This window comes from Austrofundulus limnaeus, unplaced genomic scaffold (genome assembly GCF_001266775.1).
Source record: "Austrofundulus limnaeus strain Quisiro unplaced genomic scaffold, Austrofundulus_limnaeus-1.0 Scaffold1922, whole genome shotgun sequence".
NCBI lineage: Eukaryota > Metazoa > Chordata > Actinopteri > Cyprinodontiformes > Rivulidae > Austrofundulus > Austrofundulus limnaeus.
Window position 1 is genome coordinate 15,168 of NW_013954324.1, and position 13,006 is coordinate 28,173.

Consider the following 13,006-nt stretch of genomic DNA (forward strand, 5'->3'; position numbering starts at 1 on the left):
AGGGTGGATATAGCTCGCTAGCAGCCTCGCACCGAGGACCTATCCACGTCATCATTTACCCAGAATGCTTTGTGTGGAAATAAAATGGCTCCGTCGGTGTTGAAATATATTTTAAAAAATTTATAAAACTAAACATCCTACAGTATTTTTACAGTCGTTATTTTACAGTTAAAATAAATGTTTATTAAATAAAGTCTAATGTTACAACTAATCATGGATCCCTTTAAGGTGGCAAGCAAAACACATCCCTTCAGAGAATTTTAGGCCTTTATTTTAAAGTAAACTCTAACAGTTGAAACTTTCTTGCAGTTTATTTCTTTACAAATCAGCACCCAGTGGATCCAGCAGTGATGTCCTCCAAGCCCAATGGGAGCCCACCCCCCTACGAGGAGGAGAATGGATAGTAAGCCTCATTCTTCATTACAGCTGATCATTTTTTACATGTTCTCTGCTCATACTCCCAGACAAGAGTTCAGGTTTTATCAGTTTCATTGCCACTTTACAATTCACCAAATTAGATAGTTTTGTATTTAATATTTATCTTTAGAAACCAGGTTTGTAAAGTGTTATGTAATAATGCTGCATTATGTATTAATGTAATAAAATCTGGCTTCAAAATGTAATAAAACTCACTAAAACCGTATTATGTATCACAAAGCAGTGTTTTTCTTTATTCTAATCATAACGTGGTGGTTATTACATAATGCAGCATTTCAAGTTGTTCAATGAAAATAGTTTTTAATTATTTTATTTAACCTTTATTTCACCAGGCAAAACATATTAAAAACACTTTATTATTTGCAATGTTGGCCTGAGAGTGCAAAAACACTTAAAACACTTAAAAACATGACGGGGAATGGGCAACAACATAAACAATACATACAACATATAAAGTAGTTAATAATTAATTTGAAACAATAGCAGAAGTCTACCTGATACCTGCCAACATCTGCTGACAACAAAGAGGAAACCTCTTCATGTTTTGACAGGTACAAATTTACCTGGAACATTTACAAATACAAACAAGGAAGAAAGAGAAAGTCAAACTCAGCTTTGACAAGAGTGAGGAGAACGCAGGACAGGAAGTCAACTCTACCTCCAACCCAACGCTCTGAGGACTTCCTGTAGTTCACCCTCTTATTTAGTTTTCACTTCCCTAGTTACAAAGACATGAGACTGCCTAAGGGAAAAATGCAGATCTCATGTTGAACATTAATCATAAGCACTTATAAAACATGTACATTAAAGTTAACCCTATCATGTTTACAAACAGTTACAGTGAAGCAGTTCTAGGGGGGTCCAGGGGTATACTCCCCTGGACAATTTTGTAACAGATCTACTCAAAACTATGCATTTTCCATCTGAAAATAAACATTCATTTGAGTATTTCACAAAATTCAGCGTAAAACCTGTATATTAGAAATGTAGTACATTAACAACCAGACTTAAACCCAAACTTTGTCATACAAAAATGAAACTTTGAATACCAGTACTTACTCTTGATTGCATTATATAATAATTTTATCATGAACTATCCTCTGCAACATGTAACACTAGTGGTGTCCCGACACAACGTTTTTACTTCCGATAAGATACAGATATTGCAGCTTTGAGAATTGGCCGATACGATATTGACCAATACCGATATTGACCCGATACATATCAGTAAGAATCACACACTTTTACCTCTTATGTAGTGTGAAATCTTAGAAAAGTCTTGAACAGGTCAAAGAGGGAACAAGAGTAGGTATGAGAAAAACTGACCCATGTATTTGTAACCAATGGATCACATTCATTTTAAACTGAAGAACATTATACAGTTTAATAAAATATAAATTAGAAGACCATGAAAATTAAAACATAATAAAAACAAATTGTACCTGTATAGTGTAAAATAACAATTCAAAGTCACTCTAGGTATTTTTTTACTATCTGTCAGCCTGGAGCCGCTTTATGGTGGGAAAAACTGAAGGTGGGGACAAAACAAAACCCCACATTATTGTTCAATGTCCAACTGTTCAAAGTTAAAAGTCCACAGCTCCAATTTTACTGACTGTGTCCAAAACTTAATCTTCACTAAAACAAGTGTGTAATTAGTAGGGCTGCAACGATACAGAGAATTCACGGTTCGGTTCAATACTTTATCTCACGGTTCGATATTTTTTCAACACAAAAAAGAGAAATGTCCATGCCCCTTTTAACTTGTAATTTATTTATATTAATTATGAACATTTGTTTAACCTCAAAAGTACAGTTTTTAAATTAAATYTTGCTGAAACAGCAAGTTTCTCAGTGGATCTGDGCTCAAAAATYCAGCCTAGGTGGAGTAGTCGAACACAGATCCACTGATCCTTCAACACAGAGCATCTTCAGAACACAAGTTGATAAAGTAAATTTTTTAAAAATCTGTATTGTTCCATACAAGTGTGTTGAACCTAAAGTACTGTTTGATACGGGTACATGTATTGTTGCACCCCCAGTAAATAGACTAAACATCACTTTAACAAGAGCAGAAAATAAATGCTAAGAATTAACCAGTTATTTAAATTGATAGCTACCTTTCTTACTGCTGCATTTCCACTTTCTACAGTCTGAGCATCATGTGGAGTTTAGCCTCTGGCTCCTGCAGGGAGCAGTTTTCATCACTGCTCTCGTCATGTTGTGCTCGTATTCCAAAACAAAAGCTGCGCTCTCCTTTCTTCTGTCAATCAATCCCAGAGCTAATCCACTGGCAGCATTCTGCTGTTGTCAAAATCATAAGCATGCTGTACTCGCTTCTGCCCACTTAGAACCACCGGAGAGGAGGTTCTGAAACAGTGCAGCTGTGCGTGGTTGGAACCATGGAGACACTTTTGACCGAGGCTGAACTGAGCCGAGTGGCATACAAGCGTGTGGGTGGAGATGGGGCTTTAGCTGCTACCAGGGTGGAGAGCAGAGCCTGGTTGTCTCTCCGGTTTAAAACGTACACGGTTCTGTGCCTCCACGGAAAACTTGTGCATGACAACTTTGCACTTAGCTGCATCGTCGTTTCTGATGAAAATAAAAAGTACTGCCAATATCGCTCCTACTTCTTGCTACTTTGTTAGCGCAGCATGTTGTTGTGATCATGTGGGCTCTGCATGCTGGATCCAAGCGCTGCTGGATAGAAATATTAGAGTGGACTACTGGAATGGACTGCTTCTATCAGAGTGATTATTTATCTGAGATTTTAGATGCAGGCCAATATAATCTGATAATTGTTTTTTGGCTGATATCGGACCGATATCCATATTGGCTTGGGACACCCCTATGTAACCTCTATGTTGGTTCTCTATTTTTAAATTAGAAAATTTAATTTCAAAGACTAGGTTCTGAAGGAGCCCAACACAACACTGGATGCCATTGAGTGAAAAAATTATACTGTATTGAATTCAATAACAAAATAAATAAATAAATAAAATAAGACACAAAACAACAAAAGACAATTGGTTACACAAGCAGATCCAGAAAAAAATAAACTTTGGTCATAAAGTCCTTTCAGTTGTAACTCAAATAAAAAGGTGGAAAAAAACACCCAATATATTGAAAAAGCTAGAGTCCATAACAGTTCATTCAGAGTCCACAGTTCCTACCGACTCAGAAGCATGGGTAGTTCTTCACAAAAAGGTTCTTGTGTCAAGGTAGCTCACCATCAGATTCCACAGGCATATAAAGAGGTCAAAAATATCAAACATTTGGTTGTACAACACTTCAATATTTATCAGGACAAATTGTTTGGTTTACTTTTAGCTATAGCTTAATCTTGTTTGTTTCAAAGAAAATTCAGAACAATGATATTGAAACAATTGGTTTCCATCTTCACAATGAAATACACTCAAACAGCATAAACCTTGGTTTTCAAAGTGTAAATTGGTCCAAAGATGGTTTTATGATGAGCATCTGATGGGTAGTTTAGATATAGCTTTACAGCTGGCAGCAAACAAAAAGAAAAGTTTGGAGATTGCTTTTGTAATATGGGTTAAACTAGTTGATCAATGAGAAGCTTTTCTAAAGTTTACAAATTACAATGAACTCACCATGGCGTGTGTAAGTTGGATTTTTAAAAGTCCAAAATGTTTTTCCCCAATCAGGCCTCTCTCAGCCTGCTGTGCAAACAGGTCTTTCTCAGCCTGCTTAGAGGAAGTGAGGAATACAGGAAGTAACATGGACTTCCTGTCACTCTACATACACCCTACCTCTAGAAATCCTAAATAACACATAATGTAGTAACAAAGCAGGCTGAGAAAGTTACCTTCATAAATTTGAACCAGTGATTATTCTATAGACTTAATAAACTATACTTCGATAAAAAGTCATAAAATGTTATTTTTCATCCTGCATGTGTGGCGCCCCTTAGACAGACAGTGCCCTTAGTATTTGCCTACACTGCCCATGCCACGGGCCAGCTCTGCATACAGCTTTACGTAGACTTGTACACAAAAAATTGTTTGATCTAAAGCTTTTAAATGTGAAAAAAACAGAAAATAGAATAAATATGTAAGAGAGCAAACCCTTATCCACAGCACTGTAGATTTTCTGAACTGTAATAAAAGTGTGTTAAAAAGTTTGACGTTGGTGTATTAAATTGTGTTGCTGCTATCCTGTTAGACAATGGAAATAATTCTGTTATAACAGTTTTTCTTTCTTTTTGTTTTCACAGTAACATTGCTCCTTCTCAGCCAGCCTATTCTTACTACCCTGATGATGAGTTCCAGCACTTCTATCGCTGGACTTCCCCCCCGGGTGTCCTTAAAATCATGGCCATCCTTGTTATTGTATTGTGCGTGGCTATATTTGTCTGTGTTGCCTCTACACTGGCATGGGACAGTCAAGGAGCCATGGCTGGCTTTGGGGGAAGCTACACGGGAAACTATGGTACCTACGGTGGTACTGGCTACAGTGGCACTTTTGGTGGCGGTGCATATGGAGCTGGAAATAACTATGGCTACGGCTCACTCGGGGGAAACTACTATGATCCCCGGTCAGGCAAAGGGTTTATGATAGCAATGGCAGTGATGGTCGCCATCTTCGTCCTGGCGGTCTTCATTATCATCGTGTCTCACCAGAGCTTGTCAGAGAGCAGGAAATTCTACTTGGCTGTGGTGATAATCTGTGCCTTCCTTGCGCTGTTGATGCTTATTGCCACCATAGTGTACTTGATGGCAGTAAACCCCATGGCTCAGTCATATGGGTCAGTTTACGGCAACCAGATTGCCGCTTTGTGTGCTCAGTACCAACAACCACAGATGACAGGAATGTTTACGAATCAGTATCTTTACCACTACTGTGTGGTGGAGCCACAGGAGGTGAGCACACAAAACCAGCTGTGTTTGTATATAAAGATATTTTGTTTGTAACTCCTGATTTATTAAATGTTATTTCTTCATTTTAGGCCATCGCTATAGTGTTCGGTTTCCTGGTGACCGCTGCTCTGATTATCATGCTTGTATTCGCACTCAAGACTCGTCAGAAAATTCAAAGTTTTGGAAAGAGCAACATTTTCTGGAAAAAAGTCAAGCTTGTGGATGATGTTGCACCACCTCAGGATGTGGAGGCATGGGTGAGTCACTATAAGATGTTTGTGTTACAAATCTACAAATTAATTACTTGAACAACACAAAATAATCACCCATTTAGTGACTACAACAAAAAGAGTTTACTGTCTGGATTTTTGGGGTATTTTTAATCCTCTCATAAGGTCAAATAGCTCAAATGAGTGACTGAAGAACCATCAACTATTCATTTAAAATATGTTTATTAGAGACGGAGAGACAAATCAAATTTAATTCAATTCTAAAATACTTTAAATAAACAACAAATCCTTAGAGATATACAACTATTCATTTATTTACTGAAAGTCCAGTACCCCAAACCTGCACTGAGAGTAAGGAGGGATGCAGACAGAGGACTAGGGAGCATCAAGAGCCCAACTGCTCAGTAAATATATTACCAGTAGGCAGCAGAAAACCCAAGAGGAGCCATCATGAAAACATGATCCTATGTAAAACAAATGATGTCCACTTTCAGACAGTTCATCACAGGGATTGTCAACTTCTGTCAAGTGAAAGTGGAAAAGCACAAAATTCTTTGCTGAGAGAGAGAAGGCTGTTTCTAACGTCATCAATGCAACAACTATATTTGTTTAGCATTAATTATTAAAGGCCACGCGTAAAAAGATAAGTTAAAGTGTTGAAAATTTGCAAGATTCCAATCAGAGTATTTTTCTGACATCAAATAATTTTTCTCATTCATACAAGCTAAAAAACTACGGAGCCCGCGAGGGGACACGGGAGATTATTTTTCTTTTGCGTTCCCACGCAATATCATTGCGTTACCTTGCAAAACCTTTTATGTTCCCTCGCTGAAGTTGTTTATCACTGTTGTGCTGCTGGTTTATTAACAAACTCACATGTTCACCATTAGTGAGTTAGCTACTGCTTTAATTCAGCTCCAGAATGAATATATCACACAGACACACATGGACGTATGTCATATGCTGATATTTTAACACAGTGCAGCCACACAACAACATCAATGACGATTTCACGAACTTGTGGCGACACATCCTGTTTTGGTAACCAGATATTTCAAAATAAAAGTCCAATTTAATTCAGTTCATATTCAAAACAAACCTTTACATGGGAATGCAAAACAATATTGCGAGGTAACGCAAAAGTATTGCGTGGGAACGCAAAAGGGAAAAAAATCCCACGTCTCCTCGTGGGCTCCGTGAAAAACTAAACAAAAAAATAAACTAAAAAAATAACAACATTGTGCAAACTTCTTAAATGACAGTAAATTGAACAGATGTTTTGAAATCAAAAATGGATAGAAATGAATCTGATTTGAGTTAGGAGTTGATGAATGGAGATGGTTTTGGACACTAACTGTAGAAATGTGCTGAAGGATGCAGTGGTTGTGTTCAGCTGCAGCCTGAAGCCCAGCAGTCAGAGGAGGACGTACGTGGAAGTAGTAAAACCAGTTCAGTGACCGTCTCTTGTTTACGAGCAAAGAAATGATTCTTCTGTGCAGTCAGTTTCAAGGTGTGGCACCCTCACAGCTGAGTTTCAGTCCACCTGCTGACTTCAGTAGTTTGAAGACTTCCAGTGGTTTGAGCATCTTTTTTCACTTTGTTCAAACATTAAGACTTCACTGTTTGTGTTTGATGTTACTCATACTTTCTAATGATTACAAAAAAGTGTTTTTTAATGTTTTCAACAAGTAACATTAAGTATGTTGGTCAATCATGAGACTTTTCTGGAAAAACAACAGGAAAAACAGGTTGGACTGACACATGGCTCACTGCTAGCAGAGGGAAAGCACAGCAGTAACATGATACTGAGACAAAAAGTGCGTCTGTCTTATCGTTTGTGGGAACCAGTTTGAAAAGGCTGAAGTTGTGGGACTTGCAGAGACCTGTTGCCTTTAGTCTGTTGTACTGCTGTTCGGAGAGAAAACATGTTCATGCAGGTTTGTCGTACTTGTAGATTCCATAATGTACTAAAACTCATAAACATGAGCAGGTTTGGGAAAGGCTTTTCAAAGACAAAATCTTTTTATTGTAATTTTAATTAATCTGTTTCAGAAAAAAATCATTTTTATGTGGAGTTTTGACATGCAGTACAGGATGAAAGAGCAGAAAGGCCATAAATAGTCAAGAGCTTGAGCATTAAGATCACAAAAACACGTACAGAATACATGGACAGAGATTTTAAAAGGTAAAGGTGTTTAAAGGAGTGGCATCACACCGACTGAACCACCAACAAAAGAATATAGTTTTATTTATTGTTAGAGTTTATACAATTTAAATGTTAAATACTTCTATAATTTAAATAACATTTTTGTTGCACGAAGATGAATCATTTATTTACGAAGGGTAAAGGATGGTGGGGGAGGGTGCATATTTAGTAACTTATAATAATTAGGGTTTTCAAACTTGGGGTGTTAAAATACAACAATATTTTTAATTAAGTTAAATCATTAAATTGTACAATATAAGTGATTATTTAGTTAAATATTAATTTTATTAAATGTTTTAAAAATAAATTTACATTTTTATAAGAAAGTATTTAGTAACAAATAAGACATACTAAATTATGTCTTAGGATAAATATTTATTCATCCTAACTTAATCATATAGCATAACTTACCTCAGAAGCTGGTCTTTCAGTCTCAACTGGCTTATGACAAAGACGAGTATTCTTAAATTTTTATAAAGTGTGCTAAAAGTCACAGTTAAAATAAATGTATCTTAAAGCTTTACTAATGAGTTAAAGCTAAAACGTTGCTGAGCTGTGTTTTGAATCTTTTGTGAAGGTGAAGAATGTGTCTGCTGCCCCTGAAGTGGCTGTGGTTTCAGACTACCCTGAGAAGCTGAGAGGATCCAGGAGTTTCCTGGATGATGAGAGCACCAGCTACGACAAACCTCCCATCAGCTACACCCCCCAGTGAGCATACGGACCAACTCTGATTTTTCTACTTCACAAGATTTGGAAGATTTTAAAGATTTCTAATTTATCATGAATTTCTAAAACTAAGTTTGTTTTATCACTCAAATTATTCAATAAACCTTAAATTACAGCAAGGGAAATAAGTAAGCTAATTGTAAGTTTGCCCATTTATAAATTAATGAACAGCATTAAACTTTGATGATATTCAAGTTTTTTTTTGTTTGCCATATTTTATATAGCAATCATAAACTAAATGTGCTTAAAAAGCATTAAAAACATTTAAGACCAGATAAAACTGCCAATGATACTAACAATAAGACTGTATTTACAAAGTAAATCTTGTACATCCATGTGTTTCGTTTACAAAGTCTCTTTTTAATGGAAAGAGACAGAAAATCAATTAAAAGTGGAAAAAAAACCACATTGTGAAATATTGTATACCATTGAGCGAAACAGGTATTTATCCAGTCCACAGATAGTTTGTGTGGCAGCCAGAGTACAACAACTCAACCAACCCAACCAAAGCAAATAAACTGATACTGATCCCAGGTCTATGTGTACGACGTCAGTAAGACCAAAGACCTGTCAAATGACTTTAACCAGGTAACAATTAGCAAATCATCACAATGAATGGACAACAACAAGTTTGGTAAGGACATACAGTAACTGTGGGTGGCGTTATTCAGAAAATGGCCATCAGTCTAGAGCTCCATGTTAGATTTTCTTCGTAGGGTGAAGATGATGATGAAAAAGATGAGGGATCTTGTAAAAATCTAAAAGCATCGGGGGCTATGGTTACCTATCCTGGTAAAAACCAGCCTCTTGTTTTTCACTTTGCTTCATACAGAGTGTGGAACCTCAGATAGTGACCCTTTGCACGTGACGTCACGCGCCTCAGAAGACCGCCCCTTTTTCCATGTTGAACGGCAGAAACAGACATGGGTCCATAAGATACTATTGAGCTGGAGGAGAATCAGGCAGTTGGTAGCCTAATATCGTTCTTTCCCTCCTGTTGATTTAGCTGTGAAACTGGTCTTCAGCTGCTGCGCAGTCGGATCTGGAGACTCTCTGTTAACTGGACCAGAGTGTCTCTCTGGTTTCAGACCATTATGCTGCTGGTTCTAAAATATTATAATCTGTCCGTCTGCCCACCTGCAGCCCTCCGTGTCATAGTGAAGATACAAACAACAGTGATAGATGGAAATATAGTTGTTTTTACTCAATGTTGAATCAGTGTTGTTGAGTGAAAGGTCAGAGGAGGAGAAGCTTTTTATTTTTTTTCCCACGTTGATGGAGTAAACACCAGTTGTGCATTCAGGTCATAAAATCAGACCAGCTGATCATCAAAGCTGTTCATCTTTTTAATTTAACTGGGAATGGATCATTTCAGATAAATATGGAACAGAAGCTCAGCTCAGAGTGCTGTTGTACCTGGAGCTGGTTAACATGAAGAGAAGCTACTAGCTTGTTAGCTTGCTAGCCTGCTAGCTGTCGTCGGCTCTAAAAACCATCATCCGTACAGATCAGTCCGCTAAATAAATAATAAATTAAATATTTAGCTAGATAGCTAAATATTTAAGTTAGATATTTAGGTGGCTAGCTAAATATTTAACTTGTAACCTAAATATTTAGTTCAAAACTAAATATTTAAGTCACAAGTTAAATATTTAGTTTGTTAACTAAATATTTAATTTGTAAGTTAAATATTTAGTTTATAAACTATGACATTTATAAATGTATGAATCATATGGTGAAAAACTGACTTTGAAAAATAAATCTGTTCTTTTTTTCTTATAAAAGTCTAAATAAAACAAAAATATTGGTGGTAATTTTTGACAGTGTAACTTTACAAACGACAGCCCATAGACAAGGACTAGGCTGTGGCGGAGTGGTTAGGTGAGTCGTCCTGGAACCAGAAGGTCGCTGGTTCGATCCCCCGTCCATCCATCTCAGTCGTTGTGTCCTTGGGCAAGACACTTCACCCACCTTGCCTACTGATGGTGGTCAGAGGGTCCGGTGGTGCCGATGCATGGCAGCCCCACCTCTGTCAGTGTGCCCCAGGGCAGCTGTGGCTACAATGTAGTTTGCCATCATCAGTGTGTGAATGTGAGTGTGAATGGGTGAATGTCTGTTAGTGTAAAGCGCTTTGGGGTCCGGAGGGACTTGAAAAGCGCTCTATAAGTTCAGTACCATTTACCATTTAGGCCAACGGTTACCAACAAATCTGTTGGTATGATTGCTTTGCTGCAGTGAACTGAAGGTCCAGGTACAGACCTGTTTTGAGAAAGTCCAGGTATGCTCTGGTCTGAAGTTTGCCAGAGACCATAAATGATTAAAAATAAAGTTTGAGATGAAGGACAGAAGTAAGATAAAAAATAAATTAATAAAATAAAGCACACAGCCCAAAGTACACTGTCTGACCACAAAGGAACATCTGACAGCTGTTTTGGCCAACAAAGATTAACACAACAGTTATTAATTCATGTGACATGCAAAGACAACTTTTATGTAATACGATAGTTCTAAATTTTTAGGTAAAATTATATCCACTTCTATTTAACTTTTTTTTTACATTTAGAATCATATTAACACAACAGTTGACCTGTAAGTGCGCAAACTTACAAAATCAAGACCAGGTCAAAAAAAAAATTATTCTCCATTGTACATTTGAAAAGAACAGCAAAACAAGTCCAAAAACATCTTAAATTTTTCTTAGTTAGACACTTTGTTATTTTATGTCTCTACAGACATACCTGGCATGTTTCGACGTGTCTTCATCAGAGGTGTCGCAGCTGCAACACAAAATAACAAAGTGTCGACTAACTAAGAAAAACTTTAAGATTTATCATAAAGACACAATGAACTTCATTGGACAAGTACAAAAACACCTGAAGCTCAACAGGCCAAAGTTAACCAACAACAAGTCTTATTTATCTGCAGTATTTGATGAGAAAATGAGGTATGGTGCAGCTAAAACTAGGGAGGAGGAAGTCCTGACTTCTGTTTTTCACTTCCTTTTACACAGCAAAACCTTTTGTAGGATTTAAGTCTAATAAACATACATTGATTTTCTGCCATTGTTTCCAGTGTACAGATAAAAATGTGGTTTAATACAGAGCATAGTTTAAATGTTTTGTTTGTCCAACAGACCTGTAGTCGATGACCAGCCTTTACAACATGCAGCTCCCTACTTCAGCAACTCTGAGATCGCAAGTTCAGCAGGACGTCCCAAAAAGAGACGTCCAGGACGTCCTCGCCGCACCGGTGAACAGGACTATGACACGGATTATAACTCTTCTGGAGACGAGCTGGATGACAATGACTTTGACAGGTACAAAGAAATCAAACATTTTTATGTGGGTTAACCCTGGGTGAATTTTTTTAACGGGTACACAAATCATATTTTTACAAGTTACAAATCTAATTTTTTCAGGTGGGTTTCGACACATAACTACCATTCATATCCCCCTTAAGTTCCTTAACGGGGGTGTGTTCACACCCTCCCCCTAAATTTAAATACTATTGAGAACATGATATTTATTTGCACACACCACTGTATGACATTCTGGCACCAACATTCTGCATATAATCACCTTATTATCAAAACTGATTAATAAAATGAGCTACAACAAATTAAAATAATATCCAAGTTATTTTTATTACTTATTATAACCTATTGTTTCTACTTATTGATATAACGGGTGTAAGGTCTCCAGGGCCTTCAGAAAGCAGGATTAACGAGCCCTGGCAGTTAGTCTGAATCAACCTACCCCGCTCTGTGATACTCTGGATTTTCAGTTTCAGAACAGGTGATATCAACTGGTTAACTCAATTCTGAGTCAAGTTACCTCTGAGTTAACACAAGTATAAAAGAACCCAGGTGAAAAAATTTTATACTAAGTATACTAAATCTAAGTATACTTTAGTATACTTGAAGCCACATTAATCATCAGTAATTTTTTGAACAACTAATTTAATACTAAATATACGTTAGTTGTATTTAAGTTGCACAAAAGCACAATTTTAAGTGTATTAAGTATACTTTTAAATACTAAAACGGAACAACTTCAAATATACTTAGTACACTTTAACCCTGGATTTATACTGCATGTGTTTCCACTGCGCAGGTCGACATTATTCTGACAAATTATTCAGCCGAATAGTGTCTTATTTTGAAAATACGGATGTTGTGCTCGTGTCTTTTCACTCAGCTTTAGTCTACACTGTAATATACACTCTAACAAGTTTTACTTTAGTCTACACTGTAATATACACTCTAACAAGTTTTACTTTAGTCTACACTGTAATATACACTCTAACAAGTTTTACTTTAGTCTACACTGTAATATACACTCTAACAAGTTTTACTTTAGTCTATGCTGTAATATACACTCTAACAAGTTTTACTTTAGTCTACACTGTAATATACACTCTAACAAGTTTTACTTTAGTCTACACTGTAATATACACTCTAACAAGTTTTACTTTAGTCTACACTGTAATATACACTCTAACAAGTTTTACTTTAGTCTACACTG

The 13,006-nt window shown here is 36.7% G+C and overlaps 1 protein-coding gene across 1 annotated transcript in view; it reads left to right on the plus strand.

The window, feature by feature from the left end:
• Positions 1-309: 309 nt before the first annotated feature.
• Positions 310-13,006, plus strand: part of oclna (occludin a) — a gene marked incomplete at its 5' end in the record, with an annotated part of 21,036 nt that continues 8,339 nt past the window's right edge. Inside the window, 5 exon segments of the mRNA XM_014033984.1 lie at positions 310-403; positions 4,679-5,324; positions 5,411-5,578; positions 8,335-8,465; positions 11,617-11,799. Coding sequence (XP_013889438.1) covers positions 351-403; positions 4,679-5,324; positions 5,411-5,578; positions 8,335-8,465; positions 11,617-11,799 — 1,181 coding nt within the window.